Here is a 21,494-nt window from a genome sequence, read left to right on the forward strand (position 1 = left end):
TGGAATATGTGCAGTATAATATTCAAGCATTTGTGGTCAGTGAAGATTATGGCAAACAGCACTGAAGTAGCTTTACACAAGAGTAGACAGGGTGCAAGTTAAGATCCAGTAAATAAAGGATCAACAGACTGAGGTTAATTCTTATGGCTGCTCAGCATGCTTATGTTTTAACCCTTCACTGTGCACAATGACATGTTTTGTAGTAATAGTCAAAACTTGGTATATGTAATTGAATGTATCCCAAAGGAACAGAAGATGTGATTAGAAAAAGTACATAAGGAACTGATGGATTTCAGTTAAAAGTTAATAGCACTTTAAAGTAAATGGATATTTCACTGAATGTCCTCCTTTCAGTAAAATAAACTAGATGAAGTTTTCAGTGCATACAAGAACAATAAGTCATCTTTCTATTTATAGTTATTTCAAATAGCAAGTTTAAATCAGAATTTTGGAAGCACCAAAGAGTTTTACAAGAGCTGGAAAGGCAACATGTTATACTGTACTGTTTGATTTTACTAAGTCTTTGAACTCTGGAGATGTTCCAGAAGATTGAAGGAAAACCAGAACTATGTCAATATTTTGAAAGAGTGAGCAGTATTGCCCTAAAAATTCCATCTTCTTGCCAAGTTTTATCTGGTATAAAACAACTGATGCAAGATTTAAACTGATTGTTAATTAATTCATTCAACACTAACGTATTTAACTGTGAATGACATAGGCTGCTGGAAAAAAATAAGCTTGCCCAACTGCTGCACTTATTTTGTTCTGGTCAGCACATTGGTTGAAAGTAGAATAGTCAGAATTCTTCAAGGCATATAATGTGATGCTACACATTAAAACAATTTTGGAAATGATTTAAGAGATGATACTATTCATAGATTTAACATAAAATTATTACTAGGACTATAAATGTAGCACATTTAAGAACTCATATATGCATATACATGCTTTAAAGTACATATTCTACGTTGTTTCTTATCTGGCATGCTAAGATTTGGTTCTTGCCCTTATCATGACACAAAGCTTGGTGAAAACACCAACATTGTTTGATAAATGCTGCATCCATACAAACATCAGAGAAAGTGATGATGAGGACTAGTCAACAGTGAAGCTGAACTAGTACCACTGGTGTCAAATAGTGTAAGAAAGAGACCATAACTACCTTCTCACCTGTGCCCCATGCAGCAAATCTGAAAAAGAGAGGCAGCAGCTCTGAAAGTGACTTACACACAGTGATGGACATGTAATGTTAACAATGAGGCTTATAGTTCCCAGTGAGATTTACTGTATAAATACAGGAGAATTGAGGTGGCAATCACAGATGCACATTTCCAAGTGCATCTGTGCATCTAGCAAAGGTGGAGGAATGTCCAGAGGAGGTCTGTAGTGCTCCTGCTGTAGAAATCGGTTGTCCGGTTCTCTCCAAAATTTTCAGTTTCCCTCAGGATAGCTGACATAGAATCACAGAATCATAGAATGATTTGGGTGGGAAGGGACCTTTCAAGTCATGTAGTTCCAACTCCCAGCTACAGGCAAGGACACCTCCCACTAGACTGGGTTTCTCCAAGTCCCATCCAGCTTGGCCTTGAATGCATCCAGGGAGGGGGCATCCATAACCTCACTGGGCTACCTATTTCATTGTCTCACCACCCTCACAGTAAAGAATATCTTCCTAATACCTAAATCTACTCTGTTCCTGCTGAAAGCCATTTCTCCACATCCTGTCACTACATGCCCTTATAAACAGTCCCTCCCCAGCTTTCCTGTAGGCCCCATTCAGGTGCTAGAAGGCCACTATAACGTCCCCCCAGCGCCTTTTCTTCTAGGGGCTGAAGAGCCGCAGCTCTCTCAGCCTGTCTTTATAGGGGAGGTTCTCCAGCCCTCTGATCATCTTCATGGCTCTCCTCTGGACTTGCTCCAACAACTTCATCTCCTCCTTGTTTTTGGGGGATCCAGAACTGGATGGGGTACTCCAGATGGGGTCTCCCGAGACCAGAGAAGGGAGGCAGAATCACGTGCCTTGACCTGCTGGTCACTCTTCTTTTGATGCAACCCAAAATATGATTGGCCTTCTGTGATGCATGTACATATTGCCAGCTCATTCTGAATCTCTCATCAATCAGCACTCTCAAATTATTCTCCTCAGGGCTGCTCTGAAGCCATTCTTTGCCCAATAGCAATGCAGTTTTATCCAGTAAAGTGAATGACCAGGGTTCTTGAAGCTGAAATGACCTCAACCTATTCTCAGGCTTTCAGTGGGTAAGATACTCAGCTCACTGGTGTGGAGCTGGGCCACTTTTGGTAAGCAGGACTAATGCTATGGAATGAAATGAAAGCGAGCTTAATGTGCTCTATGCTAGTGTTCATCAGAGCACACAGAAGTTGCTGGTTGATCTAGACAGTCACAGGACAATGACCACAGAAGTCATAACCTGTTAAGGAGTTTATATCAACTCACATGTCAAATCAAATAACCCTGAAAATGTTTGGTGCCATTGTTGGTGATGTGGAGCCATGCAGGCTACACTGTGACTAGTAGGAGGGTTGTTTGGTGGCCTAGAAGCCTGGGGTGCCAGCCCTGGTCAAGCCATCACTGGTGCAGTAGTTTGGTGTTAGTAGCAGCTATTCAAACAAACTATTAAAGGCCAAAGTGGTGGATGGTTCCATGTGAACAGCAGTTGAAGTGGATCCTTTGCAAAAGGCAAGTGCTGGTCTAAAGGAACTGGTGATGGCCTCTGTTTCCCTCAGCCAACCAAAAGGGAATCAGATTCAGATCTCCCAGTCTGGAGCAGAAGAGACAGGTGGCCAGGGGCACCCAGTGCATTAACACAAACTGTTCTGGAGGTGCTGCTGATAGCCATGTGGAGAACTCTCTCCTTTTGTTTATTTAGCTTTTTTGCAAAGGCTGGACAGACTGGAATGTGTTTGCCCCAGTGAGGGGTCCACGCCTTGGAAGGTGTTGTAATAAAAAAAATGAATTTTATTTTGGCTGATGATACAAAGCTGGGAGGAGCAGCTGACACATCAGAACATTGTGCTGCCATTCTGCAAGAGCAGGACTGGCTGAATAGCTAAGCAGAGAGAAACCTTATGAGTCAACAAGGGCGTACAGTCCTATACCTGGGGAGTAATAACCACACACATATATAAAGATAGGGGCTGACCTGACCTGCCAGAAAGGAGGTCTATGGATAACGAGCAGGGTGTCTTGGTGGACATCAGGCTGACCAAGAGAAGGCAGTGGGCCCACATGGCCAAGAAGGGCAGTGGTATCCAGGGGTGCATTAACGAAAGTGTAAGCAACAAGTTAAGGGAGGTTATCCTCCCCCTCTACTTTGCCCTGGTGGGGTTTTATCTGAAAGACTGTGTCCAGTTTGGGATCTTCAGTTCAAGAAAGACAGGAAAATAATGGGGAGTCTGGCCAAGGGCTACAAAGATGATTAGGGTCCTGGAAGAGTACCTCTTGTGTGGATAAAGGCTGAGAGACCTGGGAGAGTTCAGATTGGAGAAGGGAAGACTAAGAGGGGATTTTGGCAATGCTTACAGATATCTTAAGGGCTGGGGTCAGATGGATGGGGTCAGGCTCTTCAGTGGTGCCCAGTAACAGAAAAAGGGACAACAGACACAAACTGAAACACAAGAAATTCCAACTGAACATAAAGAAAAACTTCTTTACTGTAAAGCTGACACAGCACTGGAGCAGACTACCGAGAGAGGTTACAGAATCTCCTCCTCTGAAGAGGAAACTTGCCTGATGCTTTCCTGTGCAACCAACTGTAGGAACTTGCTTTCATCATAGTATCATAGTCTCGTGCGGGTTGGAAGGGACCTTAGAGATCATCGAGTCCAACCCCCGGGATTCGAGCCTCTGTGTAGCAGATCGGCACTTCTACCACTTGCGCTACAGGGGGGATTCGAACTCCGGGCCCCAGTGTTGCAAGGCGGCATCCTTAACCACTGCGCCACCAGAGGCATTGAATTCGATGATCTCCACAGGTCCCTTCCAAGACCTACAATTCTGTGATTCTGTTCCTAAGAAAACATGCTTTACACAGAATGATGCAAGAAGCTTAACTTCATTTTTAAAGATGGAACTAATAGTGCTATTCTTTCTAAAAGAAAGATGTCAAATGCCTGGAAACTGAAGCTAGCTAGAGATCAGGCAGCAAATTTTTTAGATGATAATGCATAATTAGGACTACCTACTCCAGATCTGAGTGGATGTTTTGTATTTTGAATAAAAGATTAGGCATATTTGTAAAAATTACTGATCAACTGACCGCAACTATTGCATTTGAAGGAATCAGGGAAGTTCTACAGACTTGGATATGCAAGAAGTCAAACCTGGAGAGTCACAATGGTCTCTGTTGACTTTACATAATATTAGTCTCACTTACAAGTATGTAAGTTTGTGAAGGTCTTTTAAAGGGCAGTAAAAGGAATTTAACCACAGAAGTGAGAACCACTAGGAAACAGAGTAATTCCTTTATTATTGTTATTTATCAAGGAGAATAAAAAACATGCCAGGAACAGAAGATAAGGTTTCTGTGGAGAGAAGTAAAGAACAGAAAAATTACTGGAACGAAGAGGTACCTCAGAATAAGACAAAAATTAGATCATCTGAAAATAAGGAAGAATCCAAGAAGGCATGGCCAGCATCCCAGAATCCTGAAAGTCAAAGCAGACACTAATAAAAAAATAACTGCAAGAATTTTAACTCTTCACTGACACCAAGAGAGGTACGTGCAAACAACCAAAAGAAGGTAATGTTAGACCAGTACTTCAGAGAACATCGGAGGGGGGGATAAAAACCTAAAAATGACAACGAAAAAAGACACCTCGTTTTTTAGGTATGAAGAAATGAAAATGTATACTATACACTAGAATTAACAAGCTAGGAATAAGACAATACCAAAAAACCTAATTAATAATTACACAAGGGTAAATGGATAAGTATATTGAAAGCACTGAATCTGAAAAAGCAGATAATATTAACAAACCAGATTAAAAGTAATACAATGGTTTAAAAGGCTGAAAGGATTGGTATACTGATCACTGAAAGGTATATCTATTGCATTCAATATTTAAAATGCAAATTTACCATACTGTACAAATTTTAATGTTAGAACAATTTCTGAGTTTCCATCTAAGATAAGAACATAAATGAAAGTGGATGCACAGTCTATTCAGGAATGGGATGACAAGCAGCACAGGAAAGATGATCACCAAGTTTAATTGTTTACAGAATAGACCAGCTACTAGGAGCAGGCAGCAATTTGAACCTATGTGCAGTTGTGCAGTTTTTGTACAATAATAAGAAGCACACACAACTATTAGGGAGCAACCAACAGAGGGTTATAAAGATGGTTAAGGGTCTAGATGACAAGATGTACAAGGAGAGGCCCAAGTTCCTGGGTCTGTTCAGGCCAGAGCAGGGCAGGCTGAGGAATGCCTGATGGCAGATGCAGCTCCTCACAGGGAGCAGAGGGGCAGCGTTGAGTTCTGCTTTGTGTGACAGTGACAGGGCCCAGGGGAACGGCAAGGAACTGTGCTAGGGGAGGGGCAGCTGGGGGTTAGGGACAGGGTCTGCACCAGCGGGTGGCCAAACATTAGTACAAGCTTCTCAGGGCTGTGGTCATGGCACCAAGCCGCAGGAGTTCAAGAAGCTCTTGGACAGTACTCTCAGAAATATGGTTTGATTTTGGATGGTCCTTGTGGAGCCAGGAGCTGGAGTTGATATTTGTGGGTCCCTTACAACTCAAGCCATTCTACAACTGTAATTTTGTGCTTCTAGTAATTGAGTGTCAATGAATGTAAGAGAAGAATGATGCTGTATTCAAAGAAATCTGAGAAAACAGACTGGCAGGTAAGAATGCCTACAAATAATATGTATGTTATGCATATATGAGTATTATTAACATAAGTTTAAAAACTAATGATAACTGAATTAAAAAAAAAAGAAAGAAGGATGTGTTCTTAGGCCCATTTGGTTTCCAGATATTGGTAATGAAACAAATTGTTTTGGTGTCAATAGCAATAGGATTCTTGAAAGCACCACTGAGAGCTGGCAGCAGATAACTAAGTGGAAAAGTCTACTATGAACCAGATATACCTGCACTGCTTCAGGCTGCAACTTACAGCTTGCTTTCAAACTACCAGATTTGGAACTGAAAGTATGGTGAGAGCCACTATCTAAAGTACTGGATGAAGTCAAACTTTCCATATCTATTTTGCCCTAAAGCAACCTATTATTTAGTATAAATCAGCTACTTCTCTTTCCCTCCCTAAAAGGCTTTGGGCAACATTTAGATCAGTATACAACAAAAGAAAAACAAAAAACATACTATTTTCCTGTCGTAGGATTCTCCACTGCTGTATGTTGTTGCTAGCGTGGAAGCACATTCTTCCAGGTACCATGGCTTCTTCCCGCTTTCTGCTGTGCTGCTGATGGAGATAGTGTAGATGCTATTGGTGTAGCCATCACAGGAGCAGTGGTCTCGACTCCTTCCACCATTTCCAGATGCCCAAACAAAGACTGACCCTAAGCCTCTTCGTCCCTGTTTGGAAATAGCAGAAAAGATCTGAATAATAATTCTTCCCCATCACATGTTTAATAAGCAGGCATTTGTCCACAAAATATATCTAATATGAGAAAGACACTAAAACAAGCTATCTCACTGAGAAGAACCTGAAATAAAAACAAGATTTAGCAGAATTGAGAATTAGACATAAATATAATTCAGAAAATAAGTAGGATGAACACAGCTTTAGAAACAAGTTTTCTACAGTGCCAATTTGTTGCTCAACACCTACACTGTGCTGCCTTATTAAAAAAGATGTGCTGAAAACTCAGAGAAGATATTAAAACATACTGAGTTGAAACAGGAAAAGAATCACAGAATCGTAGGGGTTGGAAGGGACCTCCAGAGATCATCGAGTCCAACCCCCCTGCCAAAGCAGGTTCCCTACACCAGGTCGCACAGGCAGGCATCCAGGCAGGTCTTGAATATCTCCAGAGAAGGAGACTCTGGACAGCCTGTTCAAGTGCTCTGTCACCCTCACCATAAAGAAGTTCTAGCACACATTCATGTGGAACTTCCTATGCTCCAGTTTTTGACCGTTTCCCCTTGTCCTGTCTCCACACACTGCTGAAAAGAGTCTGAACTCCCCACTTTGCCTCACACACCTCAGATCTTTATAGACCTGGATCAGGTCCCGTCCCAGTCTTCTTTTCTCCAAGCTAAACAGAGCCAGTTCACTTAGCCTTTCTTCACAGGGGAGATGCTCCAGGCCCTTCGCCGTCTTTGTGGCCCTCCACTGGACTCCTTCCAAGAGATCCCTGTCTTTCTTGCACTGGGGAGCCCAGAACAAGGCATGGTACTCCAGATGAGGCCTTACCAGCACAGAGTAGAGGGGGAGGATCACCTCCCTCAACCTGCTGGCCACGCTCTTTTTAATGCACCCCAGAATGCCATTGGCTTTTTTGGCCATGAGAGCACACTGCTGGCTCATGGCCAACCTGTTGTCCACCAGGACACCCAGGACCCATAGCACACTTGAAACTAAAACTCTTTGTAACACAAACATTTCCTGGTTTATATTTGTACCTTTCATGCTGGTGAATTAAATTTTAAACTTGTTTGATTAGGCTACAAACTGCTACCTTCTTTCATAGGACATTCTGTCAAGCAAAGGAATATCCTTCTAAGTAACAAAGTAACATTTTCATTTAAATTTCATTTCTGTGTAACACATCACACAATATCTACCTCGGTTGTTTAAGTGGTAGGCCCATCTCTGTGCACGATACATTCATGTTTTATGGCATATAACATAACTTCCTGTGCACAATTGATGACTTGGTCATGTTGTTTGTTTAGACAGAGCGAAATTGTGTACCACAAATAAAATAAAGTCAACTGTAGGACATCCACTAGGTCAGCCTTAAACAATTACCAATTCAGAGATTAATTTAATCCGTATTTACAGAGAGGTTTCATTATGGCATTTTGTGATGAGAACCTACATCAATGTAAGACAAAAACCCCTCACAGTTCACAATCCAAGCTTGAGTTCTCAACTGTTGATGAATTCCATTTTGTGAGTTTAATAAAAGTAAAGAACCTGGAAAGACTCTTCTCTCCAGCAAAATATGTTAAATATCAAATTCTCCTGGCTAGTGTTTACATAAGGTTATGTCTCTAAAATGCAACTTCTCATTAAAAAAACATTTCAAGCGGAGAAAAAAATTCCAGGGTGCCAAGTTAAATGTATTATGAAATCCACATTCTCCAGACAATATCAGCCTGACCAGCTGAGAAATGTAACTATTTCAACTTCTTTCTTTTCCTTTAATTGATCTTTACTACTACATGGATCAAATGATGCAAAATAGCACCATTTTTACTGTTTTAAAGAAAAGCTTTCTAAAGTGTTCTATTCCCATAGCTCCCTTTTCCTACATAATGAGCTCCTGAGAAATCAAAACCCATTTTGCTTTGGGGTTCTTGTTCTGCCTGCATCTTTTAGCTGGAAGATTTTGATTCAGAACCGTCTGAAGTCAGTGGTATGTGCTTTGAAACCGCACAAGGCAGGAACCAGTTTGCAAACCAGTTCTCTTTCATTCTACTGTCTAGTCATCTCCCTTTTAATATCTTTACTTCATTTAATACTCCATCCTGAAAACATCTGATGACATGAGTCTGAGAAGTGAGAAACAGTTTATGTATATTTACTGATTTATGAGGACTGCTCCAAAGGTAATGCCTACTATTTTATTATGTCTGTTCATGACATCAAAGGTGGATGTTGGTGGTATTGCAGTAGAGGTTGAACGTCCCCATCAATATCCCATTACACTTTGTTGTCATGCAACAAATGCCAGCAGAAGGGCAGTCTGACAAAACAGAATTTGACAGAGAAGTGCTTATGAAGCAAAGACATGTCATGGAATTCCTCCCCAGTGTAGAAAAAATTGCAGCCATTGACATTCACTGACATTTGGTGAACACTTCTCAAGACTAAATGGGGGATGTGAACATGGTTGTGGGTGGTGCATTTCAGCAGTAGTGACAGCGACATGTATCACCTCTACTTGTGCAGATAATTACAAGTACAGAATGCAGGCTCTTGTTTATTGCTGTTAAAAATGCATGGCTAATGGCGGTGACTATGTTGAAAACTAGTGTTTTGCAGCTGCAAATTTGCTCTATCAAACACTATTATTGTACTGTTTTTGTTGCAACTTCCATGGAAATAAATAGGAGGCAATACTTCTGGAGTAACCTACATATTATCCCAGGAGTCCAGGGAGACAGAAATTAGGGCCCTCTGCTTATCTGTAGAAAATGGAAAGGAGGTTTTTACTAACAACAGACTGCTGTTTCTCTACACTTTTATCTGAACCTTCTTGATTTTTACTGGTTTTGCTTCAAATTGCTCCCATCACCTCTTGCAATTAGCTAACAGTATTTTGCAGCAGTACTTCATTATTTGCTTTCATTTTGTCTCCTCAACAGTAGTTTTGGCTTGTCTGTCAATTGTGACATCCATTCTGGGGGTCACGTACAGAATCTTTGTTGTTTTTTTGGTTTTTTTTTTTTCCGATCAGCCTCAGCTGGTTTTGGCTGATAAGTCTGCAGACAAAAGTATAACATGATTTGTCCCACTCGTGCAAAAAAAAACAAAACAAAAAACAAACCACAAACATTTCATTGCAGGGCAATGTTTGTTTGTTTGTTTTCTTGAACAACTAATAACATGTATTTATTACAAACTGATGTCACCTGTAAACATATTAGGTATCGACATCTATGTCACTGCAGTAAAAAGTACCAGGTTCACTCACTAATGGAAAAGGGTATTTACTAGTACACAGAAAGGATCACCATTCCCTAGCACACTGCGCCACTGAACATCTTTTCACAGAAAACAGCATTACCTACAGTGCAGAAAACATGCTAAATATCTCACTCTTAAAAGGCATTTGGCAAAGCAAACAGCAACCTCCTCAAGACTAAATTTGACGTGACCAAAATAATATATCAAGTAAATAAGTTCTGGTTTACATTTACTGTCTATTGTTAAACTGCAATTGGTTTCCTCCTTCTCCATGTTTCCAAACACCCCACTTTAATTCAATAGACCCAGTCATGCTCAGGAAATTATAAACCTGCTAGTAACTATACCAAACAAGTAATTAGAGCAACAGCATCAGCTGTCCTACTGTATGTGAATGCCTTTCCCAATTAGTCTCCTTTCAATACATGAAGTTAAATAACATTTGGAGTATGTTACAAAGTTAAGATAAACATACATGTAATGCACTCTGCAGATTTTACTGTTTGTCTAAATCTATCATCTGTCATCTGCCAGATGCCCAAGGGTGTCAAGATGAAAAGTCAAGCCTTAAGCTGCCAAAGAAGCCATTTATTACTGAAAAGCAAAGGTGCATTTACAGACCATATGGGTACAACTTGGATGAAGCTAAAACAGCTAGAGAACTGTAGCAGAGGTATGGACGAGGGTGGAAAGGGTGCAGAGCAAACTACACTCAGTGCTTCTCCCATGTTGTTAAAAATTGCCTCTCTCCTTAGGCTGTGTTGTGTCTGCTCTATAATTTGCAGCAGTAGCTACCAATTCCCTCTTACAGACTCTGCAAGGTCTGTAACTGCACTTTTGCATTTCAGTGAACCACACCATTATGAAATGGTCTCCTTTTGTTTTGTCTGTTCTCTTACATTGCTTAAAATGCCAGATGACTAAAATAATAATAATAATAATAAAAAAAATAAAAATCACATGATCCATTTTGAAATGAAGTGTTTCACAGACATCTAAGACTTGCTACTGATCTACTGACTTAGTCCAATTTTCTAGCACATTTCTTGGGCAATGTTAGTGTTCTCCACATGCAGCTGACTGGAAATGAAATGGACTCATGTCATTGATAAAAAGAGCCCAAGGCAAAGACTGCACCTGCAAAAGCACAGCACAAGAACTGCAGGGAATTCCCATTTTTTTTTCCTGCTAGTTCCTCCTTTTCCTTGGTCAGCAAGTTGCAAGGAGGTAAGTGATATAAAAGCTTTTTCTTTTCTTTTCTTCTTTTTTTTTTTTCTTTCTTTCTTTTTTTCTTTTTTTTTTTTTTTTCCCCCAATTCAACAGCACGGAAGGGTCAGTCTGCCAAGAACCAGAGCCAGTATGAACATTTTTGTAATGACATCTGCAGAATTTCCTAACACTATTAAAAGAACATCCACCACTCCAAGTGCGTGTGTGTGTATATGTATGTGTATACCTATAAAACACATCTCTCTGACTGAATGCCTTACTGGTACTGGCATGTACCATTGCAAGATTGAGGCCTTTACACTTCAGTCTAAGGACGACCAGCAGGCCACATATCTGCATACGGTTTCCAGCATGCTTCCATCTAATAAAAACAGTTTCCATCTACAAGCTGCAGTTTGAGCCAGTAAAGCAAGATTTATTCACGCTGTTTTACAAAGTTTAGACTGGCCATTCATTCACTGCTTTACAATTCAAGCTGCCTTAATCCAGCTTTCAGATTCTGATGTTTTCCTGCCATGATGTAGGGCAGGAACTGAACACCCCATCAGCCCTCCCTGTTATATGGTGAGTTTTTCTGTCTTCATGGAAGCGATCTAATTTACCAATGGAGAAGGTAAGTTAGAAGGAGCAGAGGACAGAAATGCTGAACTCAGAGTAATTAGAGGTATGGGAGCTGCAGCCAGTGAGAGATAAATTGGCAGCAGTATGTTAGAAACCCTACAATCACAAGCACAAAACACATCATGCAACTAAATAATGAAGAGAACCTTATCCATGGCTAGCATCTAAACATTTAATTTCCCCTGCTTTCAGTAGTATTGTTCTACAATTACTTAATGCCTACAATAACAAAAACTACTGCTGGGAAGTGAGATTGATCCTGATGTGGAAGCACAAAGAAGTAAGCCCATGGTAAGAACTCTTCCTTAAAAACAAATTCCTTAAGTGGAAATGCTTGTAACTGAAGTTCTAGAACGTAGGTCAGCTCTCTGGGGACCTAAAAAAAACAAGTATGCAGGCATGGTTTTCAGTGCAGTCACCATAGGGATAGGCATCACAGAACACAGCATCCTGAGAAATGCACTTGTAAGAGACAACATCTCCTTGCTGCCAGCTTCCAAGGATTTCTGCACAGTATGGGAGCTGGATATCACTGCCTTGTGCAGAGTCAAAGTACTGCCAATCTGCTGAGTGGCAACATTTTTCTGTTGAGATGCAGCATCTCCCAGCTCCCACTGAGTTTCTACCAGCACACTTAACCTCTAATTTGGAAATGAAAAATACAGTCTGGCACACCATGCTTAAAAACTATCTGGCTCTTCTGTAGTCTGCGAAGCACTCTCACTCTGAAGCAGGCATCTCTCCAGCAGAGATAACAGCAAGCTGAGAGCCCTAGGCAAAAACTTTGAAGTCCTATCAAAATACAGTCAAACAGATTATTTCTTATTCCATTCTATTTGATAGCCTCTCTGGCTATCAAGAAGAGGAAGAAAAAAGACCATAAACAAAAGGAGAAAAATCAGAGGCCATGAATTCTGCTAAGGTATGCATGCTTTCAGGAAAATTCACATTTGGGTATCGATTCAATAAAATGTATTCCTATAATCTCTATGACAATATGAGTGGTAAACCTAGCAGGTGGACATAAATAAAAAATGCATACTTAAGGAAATGCTTAAACGTTAGTCCCATGTTTGTGTAATAGCATTCCTGTTTTTCTTGTTAGAGAAACTACAAAGTGAAGGAAGAATTTCCTAGGTCTGGAACAAGCATATGTGCAATATTCATACCACGCAAAAGCCTATCACTTAAAACAAGAAGCAATTAACTTAACTTGTTGAAAAGGTAAGTTGCTAATGCAACTAAACCTCTTGAGTACTTCTAAACCAATTTTTTATAGAGAAAAAATAATCACAACAAAATGTATTTTATTAACTAACATGATCTGACACTTTTACAATACTGAAGCACGAAAATACTTCAATGTGTGCACTAAAGAGAATGTATTGAATAACCTCAAGCATCTATGCAATAACACAGTAATTACTGGGATATATCAGTGGAACATTGCAACATGTATCCTTGCATGTCATGGATTTTTTATTTTACTCTTCACTAGAACAACAGCTTAAACAGCTCCAAGTTATTCCCCACAGAGCTATAATTAGTGCTTAAAGTGCAACCAAAAGAAGTGTTGGCTGAAACCTGAAATCTGAACCTGTGGAATGTTGGAATGAATTTCCCATTTTCCTAAACAAAATAGAGCCAGCTACAAGGCTGCATGAATCACAGTTTTGGTTTAAGCTATCTCTCCTTATCATTATTACTATTATTGTTGCTGATATAGTTCCTGGGGTAAAGCGAGTTGCAAATTATGAACACTTGTGACCAAACAAGAGCTAGGTTTTCCAGGATTTCTGTTACATGAGGAGTCTCTAGTTAGTGACAGGGAGAATTGTCTCTACATATTAAGCCAAAGAACCAGCACCATGTAAGAAAGGTTCTGTGTTAGGACTAGATAACAGATAGATCTCACATGCAAACACTCAGTCATGGAGATGACCTAGGCAGTTCTCACTACTTTTACACTGCCATTTGACTAAACCCTATGGAGAGGAGGTAATACTTATCAGATCCACGTAACTGTTGTTTCAATCATTACTTCAGCTCTCCCTTATAGCAGATTTCAGACGTCTACAGAACTTTTGAGGTATTTTCTGGAAATACTGTTCTTTTAAGCAGGTGAACAAAAAATAAAGCTGCATCACACCTACCTCTGCAGTCTGAGGACTGTGGTAATGGCTTTGGGCAGCTCATTTCCTAGTAGCATTTCTTTAGAAAGTAGAAACAAACTCAGCGCACAGTCACAGCCCTTATGGTTTTGTACCTTAAACTTATGTCAAACTCTACACAAACACAAACACGAACACACACACACACACACAATATTTATGTTTTCCCACATGACACAAAGAATTGCATAGATTTTGCTGTTGTTCAGCTCCTTATAAGAGGAAAGGAAATAAGCCCACATAAGATAACTAGTTTAACATTTCATAAATGCACTCTTCAAAATGCACATACTTCAAGTATATGGAAAGAGATTCATTTTACCAAAGCTGTTTTTGAGTATTGGCATTCAAAACTATGATTTATCTCACACTGTGAATGCTGTGGGTTTTCATGTTCAGCTGCATCACCTGTTCCAGGTAGAGCTTGCAAAACCAGAGGATACTTTGCACAACTAGTCCAAAAGCTGTAATGCTGTTCTGGCTTGCTACAACAGTTTCCATACATGTGTGAGAATGGATGAGGTAACTAAACAGTTTTGGTTTCCAGTACACTTTGTGACATTGTAAGGAAACTGGACATTTTGAGGTATATTTTCCTGTAACTTTCAATCCAAATTTTCCTGCCCTTTAGGACATGTATATTCCAGTGAATGTAATGTAAGAACATTTCTGGTACATTATTTCTTCTTTTGCATATTCTTTTTTTCATACTACACACATTGACTACCTGTAGAAAAGGTCAATGCCTATGCAAAGCAAAGGAGAGGAATTGTAAGATTAGTTTTGTTTGTGTATTTCCAAATGAAAATAAAATGCATAATCTCATAATTCACCCAGGCATTACTGAGCCCAAATTGTTTAATTTACTAAAAAGTGGTATCACTAACTCTGTGTTGACTGAATGCTGGAAGTTGCCAACTAGGTGCAAACTAGATAGATCAAAGAAATATTATTAGCTTAATGATATGCCGATCTTATCACTTAACCTGATTTTGATAGGCAGTCTCAGATAGGAGAAAACTAAATCGCATCAAGTATAAATCATGTTTGCAAAAGCATTGAAGTGTACTAACATATACATACAAGACACATGTAATGAAATGAAGTCTGTAGGTAACACATGCACGATGAACAAATTCTTGGAAAGCACTGACTCTGAAAGGGAGCTTAGGGTCATGGCAGATAACCAGCTGGCTACGAGCTTCCCTAAAACTTTGTCTGATTGCTGGATCTCTAAGCAGAATGAATATAAGTATGTGAAGGAAACAGGGAAACCATACTACCCCTGTGCAGAGGAGCTATAACTTCTGTTCCCCACACTTAAAGTTATGCTGGGAAGCAGAAAGAGTTTCAGAAAAGAACTATAGGAATGAACTGTGGTTTGAAAATCATGAATAACAGAAGGAAACGGAATATATAAAATACTATTGGTCAAAGCTTTATAAAGGATTTTGAGGAGCGGAGTCAATGTGAGTTAAAATGCAATGTTCTCTTTGTTTTGGAATCCAGATATATCTGTTAACTTACTTTATGCAGATAAACAAATTAGAACCAGTCTATCTGGTTTCTATAGAAACAAGTAATGGACCCTCAAAAAATCAATGATGAAATAAAAGAAAATGAAGGTTAATGTAACAGCAAAGTGAAGGTGGAAATGGCTGTACTGAATGAGCTGTGCTGCAGGGCTCATGGGGATTAAGAAAATTGCATGAGTAGAATATTATAATGTTGTAACAAAGATATTAAGTAATTTGGAGATTAATAAAAATGTTAATGAATCTACTAATTATTGTTGTAATTCAAGAAAAGAATTCAAGTGGAAGTATATGGAGAGAAGCATCACTGATGATCAGGGAGATGGACAGTTTGGATTTTAAAAGTGAGAGTGTTTTGTGTAGCACAGCAAAATAAAGGCTTAGAGAGGATACAATTGTGGACTATAAATATATCAGAATTTTAAAAAAGATATGAGAAAAGCTATTTAAGTGAAAGTATAGTTTTGGCACAGCAACAAAGAGGCAAACACTGCATGTGGGTAAATCTGGCTTAATTTAGATTATATAATAACTTAGAAAAAAGTCTAAAAAATAGATTAGTCTTGGCTGTGAAAATGTTTTGCAACAGAAACAGGGGAATTTTTTTCTCAATCATTTTAAAATAGAAATTGCTGAACATATTTACAAGACAAGATGCCTGCGATAGCAGAGAACTGTACTGGATGACTTACATGGTCATTTCCTGCCTTATGTCCCTATGCTCCAACTTAATTTATTTGAGAGATCACTTGGCCAAAATGTATAATTACTTACAGGTGGAGATTTTTAACACCATAATATGCACAATAAACACAACAGCAATGGGACTGTGCAGTGGAAAGGAAACTAACAAACTTAAATGAGCAATAAGACACTGATTTTTAATATTGAAGGTAGTTAGTGATTTCCACAGCTGTGGATGCAACAGATTTCAGACAAGGCAAGCACTTACACGTACACAATTCCTCAGATAAAAAGTGAATCAAGAAAATGGGGATGTTGTTGCAATAATAATTTGATGAAATTTTGCAGATCTGGCTTTACTACGAAGGCTGGGACTCGTAACTGACTTTTCTTTAGTTAGAAATATGAGTATTTCTATCCAACAGTACCGTGTTTCAGGATGTCAGAAAGCAGAATAGCAATATTAAAACTCAACACCACTTTTCCAATTTTCCTATATAGTCAATTCCCAACTACCGTACAAAAACACCGGAAGTTTAACTTTGTATGTTAAAGATAACACGATATCACATAAATCATCACAGATACTCTAGCCATACACAGCACATATATGCAAAGAATATATGCAATACACATAATTTATAAATGCCAGGACCTAGCATCAGGTTACATAAGCATACTGGATGCATTTCCCATGTCCTTAACCCAAGCACAGCATTAATTCTGACTTAATTTTCAGCAAGTAAGTTTTGACCAACTCATAAGAACTGTGCAGGAGCTCTTATGCGTGCAGAAGTGTGTGTGATCTGAGTTTAACATACACAACTACATGTTCTTTCAGTCACAAACTACAGACATGCAGGGTTACAAACATAACACATAGTTTAAAAAACACAGTATTAGCCTCTGTGCAGCACAATATTTTAACGCATAAAATGAAAACCACTTGGGAATTATTTTGTGACATTTGCTTAGAATTTTCTTTGCAGAAATTGCTATCTCTTATTTGTACCATTCAGTGCTCTAGCAAAACTGAATGGAAAAACTCCTCTTTGCATGTACACTGCATCCTTTTTATAATGATGCAGAGATGTGAAGACAGGAGAAACCAAAAGCATTTTCCAATAAATTTAAAGGAAAAGTATACGTGACACAGCACTGGCAGCAAATTGTGTGAGCAATCTCTTTCAAATTTGAAGTAAAAGCATTTAGTAGTAGGAATAGTAATATTAAAATTGTGAACTTTTCTTTCTTTTTTCCTTTTGCCTCTCCTTCTGTTCCATTTTCTTCACTTTCTCTCCCATGCATCGAAGATGAGGCTTGCTTAGCAATTGTAAAGGAGCCTTCTGCTTCCTGAAAACACTTTGAACACAATCTGCAGCCAAAGTTGGTGAAGCGAGAGAGATAAGAAGGGGCACTGATGATGGGAGGGAAGGCACCAAGCCGAGTTCTCACAAGAGGTTCAGCCACACAGCATATGATCATTAATGTCCATCAAACATTTTGGCTTGTGTCCAGCCTGCTAAACAGAATGGAGTCATGGCAATAAGATGAAGGCCCCTATGCTGATGCAGGCAGAAAGCCAAAACTTCCCATGTAGATTTCACTGCTTGTCTGCCCTCATAGGTTGTATCAGTGCCCTGCCACTTATTCGGACTACCCTATGAGTACTGCACAAAAAATAATGTTAAGCATGCAGCTGGTGAGATGCTGGGAGAATGGTTCCTCATAAACATAAGAAAAGGATCACCTTTTCCAGAAAATTGACCACAGAGTCTTCATCAAACAGCAGTGAGAGAACAAGTCTGAAATGCATTACTCTATCAATTACCTTTAATGGATCTAAATGAGAAGGCTTTGTTATATGAACATAAATGAACTAGTTCAAATTCTGTGTCCCAGAGTCAAGAATAAGAATGTGTCTCTACAGTGCTTACAGCATTGTGCTTATGGACTGTGATTTGCAAGCAGATGTCTAAAAATTCAGTCACTTTGCTTTCATCTTTTTGAATTAAAAGAGAACTTTTGTATTCTCCCTTTTGTCTCAGATCCAGAAAAATCTGGTTACATGAATTGGCCACAGTCATGTTTTATCGTGCTATGCCTGTCCTTAACACAGGGTGAGATATGACACCTATTTTTTTTCTTGAATATGTCATTTTGGACATATGGCTCTTCATACTGCCACACTACATGTTTATAATGGAATTGTTTTTGTAATTATTACATCTACAACTTCTAATGCATAGTATTTACTACACAAGCTTCCAGAAATTTCCACTGTTATGAGTACACCATTTCCAAGAGAAGAACTTTGTCAGCCTGAAGCATAATACAAAGGCAGCTTTCATATTTGCACAGAAATTGTTTGATAGCAAAGTCTCCAGCGTGTCCATCTGAACTCAGGTATGCAAATTTGATGTAATTAAACAAAAAAAGGATGACAGAAAATAATGGTACTCAAGACAGGTTTAAAAATGGGCTTTCTTTTCTTTTACCTGGATTCTAGAAAGAATTTTGCAAGTATTTTTAATTTGAGGTTTAGGTTTTCATTTCATAAACTCAGTTACTACACAGTATACTTTCTCTAAATAGATTTGTCTTTTTCAACGTAGGGCATGTGGTGTCCCAGTGGAACTTCAAAGAAAAACTGTAGACTCATTTATCTTTGTTATTTCATGAGGGATTTGGAAGAAGTAAGCATACTAGCTCAGCAGATTTAAAAATAATAATGGTTCTAAAACACCTTACATGAGCTGTTAATTGGAATAACATGTGCTAAAGACAAACTATACATTTTTTTTCAAGGATCCCAAGGATCTCTCAGCAAGCAGTAAGAAGCTGTGGCTGGCTGTTGCATCCATTCACTTTTAATTGCTTAATACAGTTAAAAAAACCCAAAAATTTAACTACATTCTAATCAAAGTTATTATCCACATCACTTTTCATTTTCCTAATTAACCAAAGTATAATTTATTTTTCAAATTCTTTTAAAAAATCCTGACCTTTCTCTTGTCTGTTCTGCTTTTACAATAATATCCAGTTGTGTTTGTATTTGCACCGTAAATGAACAGTATCAGTCTTGAATCTGTGTGTAGATCCGAGAAAAGATCCTAACAATTTTTTTTCTGTAACAGTGTTACTTCACAGCACAGACACTGCACGTAACACTCTTACCCAATTCAATATATCCAAAGGATAAAGGTCAAGAACAGTACACAGTGTAAAAGACATTTTTGTCTGCTTCTTTTTATTTGCACACTTATTGTGACTGCTTAGGGAAATGTGTGTTTGGCAGAGTATCTGGTCATTACCTTGGATAACGACCTGATTTTAGGAATATTCAAACAAAGGAATAATTTGTCTCCTCTTTGCCCATTTGCCTCATCTTTTAAAATGACACATCTTAGGACTGTGTAAAGAAATACAGAAAGTGTACTGAAAAGCATACTTGTGTGAACTTCATCCTGAAGTTATTTTTGGTGTGAGATCTAAGTCTTTTAAGAAATTGAAATTTACAACCTTTCAGTCTGTATTACATTTTAAAAATGAAAATTGAAGATTAAGTTTTGTTTTCCTTATCACTATGGTCTTCAATAAATAAATAATTAAATAAGTAAGTAAGTAAATAAATAAATAAATAAAATTAAAAAAATCTGAGTTTTGTGCAAGTTTTAAAGATAACACTTATTTCATTTGAAGAGATGAAAAGGATTTCACAAACAGAACTATAAAAAAATTCCAGATTTGTGGAAATACTTAAGTCTGTTTCTGGATGACAAGCTGAGTGGTGAATTGACACACAAGAGGAAAGGGACACCATTCTGAGCAATCTTGACAGGACTGAAAGATGGGACCCTGCGAATCTCATGAAGTTCTACAAGGACAAGTACAAGGTGCTGTAGCTGGGCCAAGGCAATCACAGTCTTAAGAACAGGCTGAGTGCTCAATGGGTAGACAAAAGCCTTGAGGAGAAGAATTTGGGGGTAGCGGGGGATGAAACACTGAACAGGAGCCAGCAGTATGCACTTGCAGCTCATAAAGAGCTGGAGCATTTCTCCTGTGAAAACAGACTGATAAGTTATTCAGCCAGAAGAAAAGATGGCTCTGGGAAGATGCTATTGCAGCCTTCCAGTATCTGATGGGGGCCTACAGGAAAGCTGGAGAGGGACTCTTTGTTAGAGAATGTAGAGATAACAGTTTTAAACTAAAAAATAGTAGGTTTATATCAGATTATGTTGGGAGAAATTCTTCACTTAAAGGGTGAAGAGGCACTGGAACAGTTTGCCCAGATAATCTGTGGATGCCCCATCCCTGAAGGCATTCAAGGCCAGGCTGGATGGAGTTTTGGACAACCTGGTCTCATTGAAGGTGTTTCTACCCATTTGCAGTGGGGGCTGGAACTAGATGGACTTTAAGATCTCTTCCAAGCCAAACTATTCAATGAATCTATGCTTTTGTTGAACTACAAATAAGTAACCTTGGGCAGAAAAAGGAGTTAATAAAATGAAATAGAAGCAAAACCATAAAAATAACAATAATTTGACTTCTACTATTTCCTCGCAAACCAAAACAATAAAGAAAAGTCTTTCATGATAGGAATTTTAAAATGAAATAGTATGTTTTCACTATATACTTGTACCTATAAAAAGTGTAGGACAATGTGCTAGTAAAATGATCCACTGGGTATTCCCTCAAATTAAAACTACAGTAATAACAATGAAAAAACAATGTTATTAGGCAAGTTCACTGTTCTTTGGAAATTAATCTACAGTTTTCACTTATACTGGATTTATCTGGAGTTGAAATTTCAGTAAGGAAATGGTTGAGTCCTCTGGGTACAGAAATTTCAGTTAAACTTTCCATGGTTGTCTCACCTTCATGAAATATATTCAAACTTAACACATGTCTGTTTAGACATAAAACTTATTTTCCTTAGTGTGCTTGAGCAATTCAACAATGTATTTCTTCAATTTCCCCCTGCATCCTGCTGCAGTTTCTTTAGTCTCCCTTGATTACTCCATTGTTTTTCTTCTCAGTGGTCAATGTCAAACAGTAATAAACTGCAATGGAGTGACAGGGAGAACTGACATTCCAGCTGAGAGGAGGATTGACGATGTGTGGGAAGTAGTAATGGAGAGGTATTTGGACTTCTCACATTTTTGCTATATTGTTCTAAAAGCATTTCAATAACTGTTCTGATAATGATTATGAAATACAGCAGAGCTCTCTGGGGACAGACTTTGCCAGTGCCCTTAAATGTATTTAACTGCTAACTCCGTAAAAATTCTTTCAAAGTCAAGCACTTGCTTGAGTATTTTGCTTTACTACGCTTTATACAGTGCATAAAGTACAAGTAAAAGCATGACTCTGCAGCTCTACAATGGTCACCATATAACCTACTGAAAAGAAG

General features: G+C 38.7%; 1 protein-coding gene across 3 annotated transcripts in view; it reads right to left on the reverse strand.

Annotated features, from left to right (window-relative positions):
* The window catches only part of PCSK5 (proprotein convertase subtilisin/kexin type 5), a 246,399-nt gene that overhangs the window by 119,411 nt on the left and 105,494 nt on the right, over positions 1-21,494 (reverse strand). For all 3 annotated transcript variants that reach the window (XM_015849157.3, XM_085529930.1, XM_015849159.3), the window contains exon 8: positions 6,345-6,557. In XM_015849157.3, the coding sequence (XP_015704643.2) occupies positions 6,345-6,557 (213 nt within the window). The remainder of the gene's footprint in view (positions 1-6,344; positions 6,558-21,494) is intronic.

Source organism: Coturnix japonica, chromosome Z (assembly GCF_054131305.1).
Source record: "Coturnix japonica strain WE chromosome Z, WE-NBRP24, whole genome shotgun sequence".
NCBI classification, from domain to species: domain Eukaryota; kingdom Metazoa; phylum Chordata; class Aves; order Galliformes; family Phasianidae; genus Coturnix; species Coturnix japonica.